Here is a 15,459-nt window from a genome sequence, read left to right as displayed (position 1 = left end):
TTTTTACTCCCTCGAGTCCTCCTGCTCAATCCAGATGAGATAAACTTCAAGAAGGAGCTGGAGACACGTTGTTCATTTTTATATACAGTATGTAACAGGGTCAAATATGTTGGTGCATATTTCACTGTTTGTTTTGATGATCACCCAAAAATTACCTGGCGATTGTCTGTTATGTCTTATTTTGTAGTCCGCAGCCCCTTCTTCCTTTGTTTTCTTCTTCTTTGGTTATCATTACATATTTGTTTTGCCGCCTCCCCTCTGCCCTTTTGTACGATTCCCCGTGGGAGAGGCGGGCGTCCATTGTTTTCCTAAGTTTTTATTCCCTTCCATCCTTTAATTATTGTTTTGTTTTGTGTATATTTATGTTCTTCAGAATGTTTAATTGTCTTTTGTCAGCTGTTGGTAACTAATTGATTTGATTAGAATGTCCTAAATTTATTGTTATTTTATTTTTCCATGGAGCAATTTAAGCTAGTTTACGTGCACGCGCATTAAGCTAACATACTTTTATTTGATCTGTGTAGGATCTGGAGCGGACTAGGAAATTAAAAAGCGGAGTTTTGTCTTTGTTTCCCCTTTTTTTGCCAGAATTCAAAAGAGACGAGTAAAAATCCCCGGTGTCACAGCATCATTTGACCACGAAACACAACGCAGAAATCTACCGGTTACATACAGACCTGCAGCATGGCGGCCCTCCTACTGGTAGGACCTGCTTACTTCCTGCAGGTGGACGTGAGCAGCCTCTCAGGTGTTTTTAACTCCGGCACCCATCAGTCCTGGGGGGGACAGGGTCTTCTCCATCCCACCCTCTGGAACTCACTCCCAAAAAACACTCTCCCACTAACCATCTCAACTCTCATCCTCCTTCTTTTACATTTTTATCTTCGTTGTTCTATTTTTTTTGTTATTCTTTGTTAAGCGTTTCTGAGTTTTTAGAAAAGTCCATAGCATTATCATCAAAGAGTCCCTCTGCACCTTTAAGAAAAAGCTAAAGACCCAGCTCTTTCATGAATACCTACTAACTTAATGATGATGGTCTCCATATTATTGATGATGATGATGGTAATGACGATGGTTTTTGTTTGATAACGACGACTTATAAGATGGTTTCTATACTGATTAGAGCTCTCAAGAACTGCCCTCAATGTTGTGCTTTGCCTCTGGTCACTTCCTGTCAGCACCTGTGTGTCCAATCAGACTCAAAGCTGATCGTTTGCTCTTACTCACATTGTTTTTTCTAGATCCTTGCTTGTGTTGTTCTTACTCTCTAATGTACGTCACTTTGGATAAAAGAGTCTGCTAAGTGAATTGTAGTATACATTTGAGTTTGTGCTGCAGATGGTTATCTTTGTTTAATCTCTTCTCATCGCTTCTGAGATGAGTACCTTTGCTCAGTGTGAGAAAAAACACACAATCGTCTTGATCAAAGTTAAATGACACAAGAGTAAAAAACCCACATGAGCTCTGAGCTGACGGAGTTACGGCCCTCTGCAGATCTCAGGGATGATAAGAGTCGAAGTGGGGAAATTTACCCAAGAGGTAGAAACACATGAGTGGGCAGCAAAGTTCTGGTTTAGCGGAAAATAATTTCTTTGAAACGTTATTTTTCACTGCTTTTGGTTTCTAAACATGGAATCATTTCAGTCCTCCAGATTAAAAAACTGTAAACGCCTCCGACCTGCCGTTGAAATGGGCAGCATGAAAAAGAGACCGGGGCAACAACAACAACAACAACAACAACAACAACAAGCTAAATTTAACTTTGCCCTACAGCTGCTTCAGCGATCATGTGAAGTGTTGAGATTAAGAAGGAAATAAACCGCATTAATGATGTTTCTTCAGGCCTCAAACTGAAGTCAGCGAGGTGAGAAGTGAGCTTCCTGTGAGCAACGCGCTGAAGGAGGAACACGCTGCAGAGAGAGCACACGATGACTTCTCCTTCTCCAAAGTCAAAAAACACTTCGTCATACATCTCAGTATTTTTAATCTAACCTTTATATAAACACGATTTACTCGCTGACAAACAAAGAACAGCCATGCATCAGAACTTTATGCAACAGACATGTTTATGATTCTTTAAGCATCATCAGTGATCATAAATACCAGTTCAACTCAAACGATATCAATACCTCATTCATTACCACAGCAACAATAATAGGCTAGAAGTCCTACGCACCCGGTATACAACACAATATCTTTTTCGTCTTTTCGTCGTTATTTTTTACCAAAAAATGCAAGCAAACTGTTTTTGGTTTAACTCAAACCCCTAAGCAGAGACAGACACACAGGCAGTTGGATGTTTAAAAAAAACACATTTAAGGATGTGAGAAACATCCGCCATAGACAGACCTGTGAATCTGAACGGATACCCACAACCAAACAACCAAGTGATCTCTCACCTCGGGTAAAAAAAAAATGACTAGGGACTGTTTTTTTTTTTTTTTAAAGCTTCTGTTTTTTAACATAAACCATCAGTCATTTAAGTCAAGTATTCAGTCAAGTAATCCATCATGTCTTCTTTTTGGGATACGTCACCCGTCCCCCGTCTGTTCCTGCAGGGGGCGCTGGAGTCCCATCGATGACATCCCCCGTCTGTTCCTGCAGGGGGCGCTGGAGTCCCATCGATGACATCCCCCGTCTGTTCCTGCAGGGGGCGCTGGAGTCCCATCGATGACGTCCCCCGTCTGTTCCTGCAGGGGGCGCTGGAGTCCCATCGATGACGTCCCCCGTCTGTTCCTGCATGGGGCGCTGGAGTCCCATCGATGACGTCCCCCGTCTGTTCCTGCAGGGGGCGCTGGAGTCCCATCGATGGCGGTCTCCATGTTGGAAATGCTGTCTCAGTCTAACTTTCAGTCAACCTAACGACAGGCTGAGAGCTGGAGCTGAGGCGGGTTTTAAACCTCCTGACAAACCGTTACACCGCGCCCACCTGTCAATCAGGTCAGCTACACGCCTTATTGTGAATAACTCTTATCCTTCATCAAATCAAAACTGATGAGTCATCAAAACATTCACCCCCCGTACAGTGTGTGTCCATGGAGACATGAGCTAATCACACCTATTTGGTTTTTTGAACCAGGCTGTAAACATGTTCATCTCTGCTGTAAAAACAGGCTGTTTAGAATGGGTGTGTATGTGACTTCCTGTTCTTCTGTAGCCAGCCTTTGCAGAAGGAAGAGCTGGCCGATGGCGGTTCTAGAGTCTGTTGGGGCACTGGTCAAAAGTAAATTGGGGGGCTCTCCAACCAGCGTTCTGCAGGGCATCGAGAGTGAATTCTGTCAGATAGGAATCCCTGAGGGGGGTTTCCTACCGCCGTGGCAAAAGTTTGCACATTTTCAGATGCTGCTTTTATTTTTAAACAAAGTGTCTTAACTTTCCCTGAAACTTTAACAGTCATAGCAACATCTGAGAGCTTCAGATGTGTGGTCTGAAACTTTAATTTAATCAAATGTGTCGTCCTCTGATTCAAAGTGAAAGCACACACAATTTGTTCCTGTGAAGTCACAATTACAAAAACAGTTCTTTGACAGCATGAAGAGTTCCTGATAATATCAAAAGGGCCAAAAAGTCATTTTATTTTGAGTCACATCATCATCATCCTGTGATACATTACTGAGCACTTTCAGTAAATTCTCACTAAAGGAGAGATCTGGAGTCCAGTCCGGTCCTCTTTACGGTCCGGTCAGTGTTTGTCCCTGAATGCAGCGTGCGTCTCCTCACCAGAGGGATCCTGTTCTTTGAACTCGTCACAGAGCTGCACGTCTATTTGAGGAAAGAAGAAGTACAAAACTCAGAGGGGGGGGGGGGGGGGGGGCTCTACTGTCAGTTTGTTGTCACTCTATGAATCCTGTGAGCTGTGACAAAACATGTGTCCCCGCCCCCCTCCTCACCCAGAGTATAACTCCCCAAAGTGTTTCCTCTTCATTTACTCTGTGTGTGTGTGTGTGTGTGTGTGTGTGTGTGTGTGTGTGTGTGTGTGTGTGTGTGTGTGTGTGTGTGTGTGTGTGTGTGTGTGTGTGTGATGTGTGATGTGAACAGTAGCACTCTGTGGGTCTGAGAGCTCTTTAAATCCACTCTCTCTTGGTTTCTTGGTTTCACTCTTTTCAGGCAGTCTCAGGCGACATGGTTGGCTGTACATTTCAGTTAGATCTTTCACACCTGAAATTTTCTTCACATATTTCCATGCTCAGTAAGTGCTTCATTTGTTTCTCCTCTTTGTTACTTTTTAATCATTATTAAGAGATGTTTATAAGAGGACGTGAGGACAGAGTTATTCTCGGGGATATTTCCTTTTTCATTTTGTGATAAATTGGAGCTGTGCCGGATTATTTTATTATCTTATAGGAACTATTTCTACGGAAGGGTGATCAATTTTTGCCGATCTAAATCGACTCTCTCTCTCTACTTTTTTTTTTTTAACGATGTAAGCAAAGGTGCAAAATGTTTTACTGCATCATGTGACAAACGAAAGGAAAGCAAATGCAGAAAAAAAAATTGTAGTTGAAAAAAAAAAGTTCTGCACAGTTTTAAAAAAAATAAAAAGTTTGACACATTTCAGCCGCATTCTGCTGAAGTGAACTTAACTTCCCCTCAGGACTGAGAAGACTGATTGCATTAATTTTTTTTAAGGGGTTTCATTTCTGTAATTCTTGTAAGCAAGTAAATTAAACATTAATCAGCAACATGTTTTTACTAGAATCTTCATCAGGAGAAAAAAAGGTCCAGTACCTGAAAGTTGCCTATAAATGTTTGTCTGCATGTTAGACAGTGTGCTGGATTTTAAACCTGTAAGTTCATGAAGATAAAAAAACGAACTGGAAAGAAAACCAGACTGCTCCCAGTCTCATTAAGAATAATTAATTCAGCTTCTCGTCCCAAAAAGGAGCATTACACCAACTCTTTAAAACCTTCAACCTTTAAATTAGTCTTTTCTCTTTTTTCTCCTTTTTTTTTCAGGAAAAATAAAAAAAACTTTTGTTTTACCTGCTGTTCTTTTTATTTTTGGGCTTTTCATGCCTTTATTTTAGAGACAGGACAGCTGATAGAGTCAGAAATCAGAGCGAGAGAGAGAGAGTCATGATGAGGAGCTGCATTGATGTCACAGTTTAGTCTAGGTGGGTCAATGTGACACGACCCTGATAATGATAATGTCCTTTAGGATATATGTGATGCCTTTCGAGAAGTTCTGGAGATGTGATTGAGCAAGAGCCCCTCACCCACTCTTATTTAATATCTTAGAAACCAGTGTTTCCTAAACTTTGCCAAAATACCTGGAGTGGGACCTCCACTATGAAAGACCCTGACTTAAACTATGCAGGCGGATTTGAACACTGTTGGAATGGATTTTTAAATTCCCTCTCTCAAGCCTCGCAGGGCTCCGTACAAACACCACTGGGATAAAAAAAAAAGTGGTGCAGCAATGTTTTTACTTTCCCTTCATTTATCTAAACATGCTTCTGTTATCAACATTATATCGTCTACTGTCTGACGCAGATCTTTCCTAAAGTTGCCTCTCTGTTGTTCACATTAAAGGTCTGATCCTCGCTTCCTGCACTTCAGTCGTCTCTTACGTTCAAGCGTCTTCAGGTGAGATTATTTTCTTTAGGATGATTTTCTTTTCTTTTTAGATTTTCTTTCTTTATTTCTTTAGTTTCAACCATTTGTTTTTATCATGATCCAGTGAACTGCATGTCTTCAAAGTATCAGCACTGTGAGATTCAACCGGGTAAGGAAGCATTTCAGTCCCTCAGGTTGAATCATCATCAGATCAGATTTCATCACTACTCAGGTGTACTGCTGTGTAATTCTTTCAGGTGGAGTCCATGCTTTGGATTGTTTTGGTGAACATCACACCCGCTTTAAAACCTGCGAGTGGAAACCAGGAAACGGTTCAAAACCAGAAAACTTGTACACGCTCATCGTACAACAACCGTAAGTTAACCCTCAGGCATCAGTTTAATTTACTACCCTCTGAAGTCCCTAAGGACAAAAAATGTCCACTTTTTTTCTACTTTTTTTTTTGTATAAATCTCTTTAACAACTTCAGCCTTGCTCAAAACTACCAAATATTGAGGAATTGTCCGGAATTTAACCCTTTAAATGCCAGTTTGAGTACATGATTCTGGCATTTACCGTCTCCGAGTTGGGGAGTCGTTCTCCCAACTTCAGTGTCTTCTCAGGCTTTCAAGTTAGAAAGTCTGAGAATACATTTCAGACTGTTTCATAACCAATAAAAAAAAATCCTTTAAAAACAAACTTTTAATGACTTTCGATCGCTAACATCTAATTTTTTCAAAACATTTCCCTTTCTAGAACCAAAAAGCTTTGTAAGGCTTACATCAACATCAATGAATTCATCACTAAAGGGATCAAAGTGTTTGAACAACACAACATGACAGTCAAGGTTTTTGAAAATGGCGAGTCGACCAATTGCACTAAAGCAGTTTTCAGCGCTTCTCCAAAAAGTATAAGTGAGTATAAAAACATTATTACCGTCTTTTTTTACATGATCAAAATCTTCTGACCTGAGTAAACAAGTATTTCTATTTCCTTGTGATTCAGTGCGATGTGCTGCTCCACATGATGTGACGTTCAGCCGCCATTCTGGAGGACTCGCTCTGAATGTGAGCTGGCTACAGGACAGAAAGCTTATAACGTTTTACTCGGTCAGATATAAAGCCAGGAGCAGCCCGTTATGGAGCGAGGTAAGTATCCAACTTCATGTAGGATAAAAGGTTTGTGTGCTTTTAAAGAAAACATTTTACATTTCTAAACGGTATCATGTCATTAAAGGAGACATATATGAAAAATCCTCTTCTACAGTGTTTATGAACATTTATTTGGGTAACCTGAGTGACTACTGACCCACAACATGTGAAATAAACCCATCCAGTCCTTTGTTTGTGGTCTACATAAGTCTTACAACACAGAGAAAAATGCTCTGTTTCAAATGTGCTCTCCTTGTGATGTCACAGTGGGATTCTGATTAAAAAAAAATCCCCTCCCCTCCCCTGGTATCTCCACCGATGGACTTCACCCCCAGACTAAAAAAAACTTTTGCGCAGGTCCGCCATTTTTATTCTCGCTACAGAGGAGTGATGTCTACTGGGAAAACTCAGGGGGGGGGGGGGGGGGGTCATTACATTTAAAGAGACACACACCAAAACGGAGCGTTCTGAGAGAGCTGGTTTATACAGGGTCACAAACCTCCTCTGGTGCTTGATTCATGTTATATTTTGACCAAAGAACAGCACAGATGTTTCATTTAGACCACAGGGGGGCTGTTTGAAAAGGTGGAGGAGGGGACTGTTTGAAAAGGTGGGAAAGGGGGATAATATGTCCCCTTTAATATAAAAGATTTCTTGTTCTTGTGAGTGCATTCATTTCTGCTACAAAAGCAAAAACATTTTAAGGGTAGCATCACATGATCGACGTTTTGTAATAAATTTAAAATGTGTTTTTTAATGAGTTTTTTGAGTGTGTGTTTTATCTGTATTTTTTCTTTCAGCCACTTCTGCAATGCCAAAAAGGACAGAGATGTAAAGTGGAGAATCTGACCTCATCACTGGAATACAACATACAGATTCAGTGTGTCACTAATAAGATGTGCTCGCAGTGCGTGTGGAGTGACGTCTATACTGTTCAAGCCGGTCAGTTTGCTTTATTCTTCAAACTACCTAAAGCTGTTCCCATCTTTGGTGTCCATGGTGATGAGCTAGAGAGTCTGACTTATCATTAGAGCTGGGAATAGCATAACCTTTTTCTTAGGCCTATTAGCTTCGAGTTATGTTACCCTCGTTCTGGTCAAGAAGCTGTGACAGGTTGAGCCGAATTGCCAGGAGAATCTGTGTTTATTTTATTTTTTTAAATAATAGATAATTGGCAGAGATGGTTCAATACTTTAATTACACAGACAGGACAATGAAATATTGCCACATTGATATTTTGTCCAGCTCAAATTTATCATGGTTTTTAAAAAAGGTGGCTTTAAAGGCTTAGTGTGATTTTCACACTTTTTTTTCACACAAATATAAATCAAGTCTATCCTCTGAAAATAACTCTGTGAGTCATGACTGTCTACAATGGGTGTAACACCCGAGTCCCACTGTCTGTGATGCTTTCAGAGTTTTCAGAGTCCTATCTTCACTTTGTTTACGTTGCCGTGACGGCCGGCTGACTCCTCCCCTCGTGTATAAAAGTAGTTTAATTGAGGGACTAGAGAAAAGAAGAATAACATACTGTACTCACTGCTTAACTGTGTTTCTAGATCACGCTCATTTCAGGTAAATTTACATGCAGTGTGAAGATACCAGCATAATAAAGATCGCTAGCATTAGCATGCTAACACAACAATGCAGCACGAGTTGTTTTGGTTTCATGCTGGTGCTCAAGGGCGACATCTGCTGGATCAAAAAAACGCATATAAAGTCTTTAAAGAAGCTGAAATGCCATTCCCCCCCTGCATTCTACAGAACTGACAACACAGCCTGTGGTTGAACATCTTGGAGAGACAGACATTGCCAAAAGAAAAGGACAACGGCAGATTTCGTTAACATGGACGGTACATTTTTACACGTTTACATCCACAAGAAACACAAATCCCCGTTACTGAAAAACTAAAACGTCCCTTTTATTTTAGTTTCCTGCCAAAGAGCCGAATGAAGGCTACCATGTGACCATTTGGAAAGCATCCGGAGAAGAACCGTCTGAGCGGATGAAGACCACTGAACCTGCGATCCGACTGATTCTCTCTTATTCAGCTTATTATCTCAACATTAGCGCTTTCAACAACGCTAGCACCTCCCCAGCTGTGAGCCAGATTATACCAGAACAGGAAGACGAGACCAGTGAGTACTCACCATGACAGAGTACTAGAGAGTATCAACATTTAAAACCTTTGGACAAAAAAAGGTATTTACAAAGTGTTTTACGTTTGTCCTTACAGGTATGGATGATCCGAAGCTGAACGTGGAGGTCCACAGCGATATGTCTTTTACGATCTATTGGAAAGACAACCTCATCCAAAAGTACGTCTGCTACTCCGCGGAGTGGACGAAGAAGGGGCATAAAGCGACGCACATGTCCTTCTATCAGAATGAAGAAAACCACAGGACCATATCTCCTTTACCAGGTGTGCAACATCTTCACATATTTTGACCCCCGGAATTCTGTTTACATGCTCCTCTTCTGGTTTTTCAAGTCTGTTTTGAAGAAGAAAACTAATCATTGCCTCCACGTTTATGCAGAAAAATGATTTAATTTGAAGGAAGTACGATGTTTTGGCACAAAGTGGAGACCTTGATTTGCATCCTGCAGATGCATTTTCCATACCCAGAACAATAAGAACACTAAACTCCAATAAGTGGATTATTACCTCCCACAACAATTAGAGGCAATTTAGTGCAATTAAAACACTCACTCCTGTACATAATTACATTTGTACTTGTGTCGTAATTACAGGTATTCTAAGGGCGCGCTCACGCTAGGCAAAGTGTATCTAGATCACGCTCATTTCAGGTAAATTTACATGCAGTGTGAAGATACCAGCATAATAAAGATCACTAGCATTAGCATGCTAACAAAACAATGCAGCGCGAGTTGTTTTGGTTTCATGCTGGTGCTCAAGGGCGACATCTGCTGGATCAAAAAATCACATTTTTAAACTTCATGTCCTCGTTGTGTCTGCTTGAACTGTAACATGCTGAAGCACGCGTCTTTCAAGCGTGCCAGGACCGAGGAAGTGTACCGAGATTAAGCACAAAATGGAGAACTCACACTAATCAAATGATCTGAACTTTAGGGGTCAAATGTTCTTTGAGATTGCCCAGAGCAGTGCTTCCCAAAGTGTGGGCCGCGGCCCCCTGCTGTGCCGTGTCCACCAAGTATAAAAATAAAAAAAATATCACAATAATGATGATTTACCATGAGTCAACCCTTTAAGTGATTAGTAAGGCGTGTCATGACTATTCATGGACATAATGTTTGGTTAACTTTTGTGTCTATCTTGCCGTAATATCATGTTGTAATATCCAATAATTTACCCTAACTGTAAGTGATAGCTGTAGTCATAACTTTTATTTTATAACGGGCCCTAGAATCATTTTGTATTTCAAAGTGGGCCGTGGTAGTCTTAAGTTTGGGAAAGGCTGGTTAGCCACTATCTTATAGAACCTGTCTGTGTTGTTGACTGACCGCAGTGATCAGGAGACGCTCTTTTCGTTTCGTTGTACCATATTTACTGACAATAAAGGCTTTCTGTGCTGTGACGGTTGGGTTCAAGAAACGATCACAGGGACTTTATTGCCTCAGAAAAGTCAGCGGCCTTGGAGTCAGTCAGCAACTTTAAGAACTGGTGTACAAATCCATCCTTTAATCCTTAACGTTCCAACTTCCTGCCTGAGATAACGACGATAATCAGTAAAGATCTTGAGAAAATCAACTAGTTATCTCGTTATAAAACAGAGGTAGTTATGTGTGCTTAGAGCTTCCTCACCTTCCTGTAAAACGATTGTTCTGCTTATTTTGAATGAGCAGAACCTTTGGAGCCCTACAGGAGATATAGCGTCACTCTGCACACACGACCATATAAGGACACCTGCAACATGAAGCACATCAACAACAGTGAGAGCACCTATGGGACTACACAGTTCTACTTCATGGAGGGATGTAAGTACCAAGTTCATGATTTCTACGATATAAATTCAGTAGAATCCGTTTTCTCTGGGTCCATGTCGGGCGGAGAATTTCATGGCGGTTGATGAGATATTTCATTCTCGACTTAAGTGGTGCATGCTTTAATTTAACAATTCATATTCAAGAGCAATCCTGCACGTTTCTTCTTATCCTCTCCAAAAATTCGCTGCATGGTTTGGAAGCCTGAACTTGTCAAACAAGAATAGACTTGTAAAATCAAGCAGCAGAATCTCAGGCTCGAGGCTTTTGACCTCGTATAATCAGGAAGGAAAGCTAGGGCCATACTTGTGATCCCAGATTGCCCACTTCACAGTGAGTTTGACCTTTGACCCTCAGGTCGTCGTTTTAGAGCTCCTGTGAGGAAGACTGAAAGACTCCAGGTCTCATTTTTACCAAGTGCAATTAATATGTTAAACCACAATTAGCTATTTGTTGCTCTTTTTGCACTTGAATTGCACATTTGCACACCTCCACTTTGCTCTTTAATAACTTGAATTTCCATTCTGGTCCGGGCTCTTGACTGATTTTCTTGCGTTGTTTTTATATTTTGCTGTGTTGTCTGATTTTTTTTTTTTATTCGTTTTGGTTTATGCTTTAAGGTGATGTTTCTTGTCTTCTGTGAGCTCCTGTTGCAACGCAAATTTCCCCTTGTGGGACGATAAAAAATCTGAATCTGAATCTTGATGATAAAGTCTTGACTTGCTGACATTGTTCTCCCTAAAGCTCCCGTCAGCGCTCCTACAAACATCAGCAGCTTCAATGTGAGCCTTCATTCGGCAGTGCTTCAGTGGTCGCCCATCCCGGAGGAGGACGTCAGAGGTTTCCTGTTGGGTTACATCATCCACTACACCGACTACCACCACACGGGGACGAGCGAGGAGAGCAGTTAGTATACTTCACTCGAGACTTTAACAAACGTCTGTATCTAATGTACAACTGCCACAGCATGAGGAACAGAACGTGGAGGATTAATTCTGTTACACGAGGAGAAATGTCTCTCTTTGATTGCAGATATAACAGTGGATCCAGCTTTTAGCACCTATGAACTGAAAGACCTGGAGAGTGGCACTGCATACAAAGTCCAGCTCTCTGGTTTCACCGAGGCAGGAGAAGGCGTGCTGAGCTCTGAAATCCTCTTTAAAACAGACAACAAAGGTAATATCTGTCAAGACGACCTTTGAACCTCTTTGCACTCATGAAGCAGAATTTTTAAAACTTACATTTGTGGGTTTTTTTTTTGCTTTGTTCCCACTCTCCTAGAATATTCTTATCTCAGCAGCATTATCTCAGTATTTGCAGTTCTGGCCATTGTGCTGGTCTTCGGATCTCAGATAACAAAAAGGTACTCTACACTTTGTCGTTAGCTCTCTTTTCAGACTGGCGGTTCAAGCCGCGATATGTACGCCCCCTGTGACGTTTCGACTTCAATCTGAATTTCGCAGGGACATAAGTCGTTTTCACACATGCACTCCTGAAAATATCTTGATTTCAGGCAGAATGCTCTGGAGATTCTCCTGACCTGGTTGTTCACACATGCTCCTCACAGCAGGAGACTATCCCTGTCAGACGGGGGTGCGGAGGGGGGGGGGGGTCTCCCGAGGTGAGACATTACTTAAAAAACAACAACAAGGAAGTCGCGGTCAGAAAACACAATGCAGCCTTTTTTAATTATACACTCTATGCACACTGCAGCAGTAACAGTATATAAACGTCACCACCCCCTCCCTCTCGCCCGAGGTGAATTCTCCTGATTATATCCTGCTGCGTTCTCACACCAGCTCGCTCGGACTTGCTGCAGAAAAAAAATAGGGGTCTGGCAGGAGAAACTCGCAAAATGAGTTGGTTTGCGTTCACACATACAGCTCCTCCTGGAAATATCAGGAGTTTTTCAGGAGATTTCTGCAAATGTGAAAGCCCTAATACCGTCTTTTGAGGTAGTAACAGAGGCATTACAGAGGCTAGACGATATCAGTGGGGGAGATGTCTGACTGGGTGTCACAAATACAATGTGAATCAACAGACTGGGACCCCAATGTTACCCACTCGCAGAATCAATATGGACGTTCAAAGACGTGATGGCGGCTGAGCTTAGTTACAGCACTTTACGAGTATATTGATGAAGAAGTGTGCTACCATCGACTTCAAAATTAACTCTAATCTTCACTACCTACTTCATCTAGAGCCAAACTCCTTCTGTGGCCGAGCATACCCAACCCTGGGAAGAGTAATGCAATGCAGAAAATAGAAGGAGCACGAGAACTGGTAAGTGTACGCAGCAGAAGGTATGATACACATCTTTCAGAGTAGATGTTGCAGCAGTCTCTCAAAACCAAAACCCCTTCAGCACATTACTTCCCGCACCTTGAGTTGACTGTAGTCCGAAACCGACCTGAGGAAGAGAATATGTTAACAGACGAGCTAATATACTCTGAGTATAATTTACATGACGTTTTTAATCACAGCAGCGCAAACAGCGGACTTTGACGTAACATGTTCTGTTTCCATCTTTGACAATCTTTTAAATTGTACTGAATTTAGTGTTTTCACTTCCTTCAGGAACTTCTGGCGTCCATCAGCCCTCTGAAAGTTGAAGAATGGGAAACAAGCTCTCTCCAGATAGTTGAGAGAGAGGAGATAATGATCCCTGCTTCCACATCGCCTTCAACTTTACCGCTTCTACACGCCTTGGAGGACCAGGAAGACCAATCAGAAATGACCTGCGATTGGATCCCATGTGACACCATGACCGCAACCGACGATAACCTTCCTGATGTCACAACAGAAACAAACTCGGAAGTCCCGAGGACAGACCTCCAGAGCTCTCCCTTTGCCTTTCCCTCAGGATATACAACAATTACGATGTTTCAGCAGGTTACCCTTCAAGCAGCGCCAGCCAATTCTGCTGCTACTCAAGCCGTGGAAACTGAGACGGAGGATAAAGACTTGACCGTGGTGATGTCAAGGTTGGACTATGTGGGGCAGTTTAGTACCAGTCCCATCTTGCACAATGAGGGTTTGTCTACCATTTTATAAAAACATTTGGGAAGAGGACTGCAGAACATGAACTGTCAAGAAACACCAAGGAATCCTTCAAACCGCTGACTGTTGTTTTTCTACCAAATGAGGTCCTGCAGGGTTGTACGGGTTGAGTCAACTCAAGTTGTTGGAATTGTTCCCTTTTGGTTTTCTGTTAGTAAAAGTTGAGGATACTATCTGGTAATGTTTTGCTTTCCCCTTGTTGGTTTTACAGCAAGCCAAGCCGATACTAAAACTGTAGACCACTGACAGATCCAAACACATCCTGCACAACGTCCCCATTCTTTTGACTGAACCTTGTTGGCACCATAGGTGGAATAAAACATGGACAAAGTCTCAGTGGTGTTTGGAAAGCTCTGAATGTCACCCACAATGACGGTTGCTTTCTGCAGTCGAAATTCACGTAACTGTCGATCAATCTAGAAACGGGCCAAAAGGTAGAGTTGTGGCACATATAAATGCCTCAACATATATTCACATATACTCTCCTTCAAATATTTTGATAATAGCAGGACCGCTCCAGATATTCTCCTGACCTTGTTGTTCACATTATGCTCCTCACAGCGGGAGACTATCCCCGTTTGACAGGAGGGGGAGGCGGGGTCTCCTTAGGTGAGCTGTAACGTAAAAAAAAAAAGACGCGGACGTTGCAGACAAAGCAACAGAGTCTGCTAGACGGTGCTATATTTGCATTTATATAATTGTAATGTGTGGTTCGGTTAAATCCCAATCTGAACTAAAGAGTGGAGAAGAACATACTGGAGGACAGGAAACATAATGCAGCAGGTTCATCAGAGCACAGAGATCGCAGTGGTCGTGGTTGAACGGCCTATGTACCATGCAGCAGTCCCAGGATATAAACGTCACTCCCCCTCCTATTGGCTTGAGGTTAATTCTCCGGAGAATATCCTGCTGCATTCTCACATCAGCTCACTAGAACTTTTTGCAGAAAAAAATACTCAGGGTCTGTCAGGAGAAACTCAGGGTAGTTTGAGTGAAAAATGTGGCTGTTTGCGTTCACACATGCAGCTCCTCCTGGAAATATCTGTTCAGGAGTTTTCTGCAAGTGTGAAATCCCTATAAGTTTTACAGACACAACATATGAGACATATTTGTAAAGAGTCTCTTTATTGAGTATTTTTTTAACCATATCAGAAGCTTTGATAACTCCTCAAGGAGGAACACAAACAAACATCCAAGCTCTTCAAACACAGCTTCACCAAACCTTTAAACCAAGTCCTTAAAAGCAGCTCAACCACGAGTGTTTTTACAGTCGAAACCTTACATAGCAGATACATGGATATAAAAAATAAAATTCTTAATACTTTCGGTTGTGTTGGAAATGCTGTTTTAATTTCTATTACAGATTCACCACTTCCTGATTGAAGCTTTGTTAGCACTAAAAATGCAGGAAAGTAAAAAAAAAAAAAAAAAAAGCAAGAAAGACAAACGACTAGCTTCCTAAAAGCCATAGAAGTGGAATTTGGTGAAGTCATAAAGTATTTAAAGCTGATTTCACAAATGCACAAAACTCCTGAAAATGTCCTGAATGTTTTTGTAAATCGACGACTTTTCAAGTGAAGTCGGGGTGCACGCGCAGAAGGAAATACTCAGAACAAATTCACAGTGAGCAGGCTGAAGGGATGACGTTTAGATCACTTCACACTCTTCTCTGCATGCCCATATTTCTATAGAGTCGGACTCTGACATCTTCAGCGTCTTGCCTCCTGA

General features: G+C 41.7%; 1 protein-coding gene across 1 annotated transcript; it reads left to right on the top strand.

The window, feature by feature from the left end:
* The first annotated feature begins 3,974 nt into the window (after positions 1 to 3,974).
* On the top strand, positions 3,975 to 15,178 carry LOC109998912 (interleukin-31 receptor subunit alpha). The gene is made up of 16 exons (XM_020653839.3): positions 3,975 to 4,189; positions 5,533 to 5,586; positions 5,681 to 5,725; positions 5,814 to 5,931; positions 6,313 to 6,470; positions 6,562 to 6,704; positions 7,508 to 7,649; positions 8,472 to 8,560; positions 8,639 to 8,846; positions 8,945 to 9,130; positions 10,534 to 10,665; positions 11,416 to 11,577; positions 11,704 to 11,847; positions 11,953 to 12,034; positions 12,873 to 12,954; positions 13,249 to 15,178. Exons 1-16 carry the CDS (start codon positions 4,123 to 4,125, stop codon positions 13,723 to 13,725), a joined length of 2,289 nt encoding a protein of 762 aa, XP_020509495.3. The 5' UTR covers positions 3,975 to 4,122; the 3' UTR covers positions 13,726 to 15,178.
* Positions 15,179 to 15,459: the final 281 nt, after the last annotated feature.

The sequence above is a fragment of the Labrus bergylta genome, chromosome 17 (assembly GCF_963930695.1).
Source record: "Labrus bergylta chromosome 17, fLabBer1.1, whole genome shotgun sequence".
In the NCBI taxonomy this organism is placed as follows: domain Eukaryota; kingdom Metazoa; phylum Chordata; class Actinopteri; order Labriformes; family Labridae; genus Labrus; species Labrus bergylta.
The sequence above is the reverse complement of the archived record's forward strand: the minus strand, read 5'-3'. Positions and strand labels throughout refer to the sequence as shown.

Bases quoted from the DNA above. Each gene is read 5' to 3' on its own strand.
- LOC109998912 (XM_020653839.3), top strand. From the start codon at position 4,123: ATGGTTGGCTGTACATTTCAGTTAGATCTTTCACACCTGAAATTTTCT. The intron at 10,666-11,415 runs GTAAGTACCAAG...TTCTCCCTAAAG, and splicing joins GTTCTACTTCATGGAGGGAT to CTCCCGTCAGCGCTCCTACA. The intron at 12,035-12,872 runs GTACTCTACACT...TACTTCATCTAG, and splicing joins GGATCTCAGATAACAAAAAG to AGCCAAACTCCTTCTGTGGC.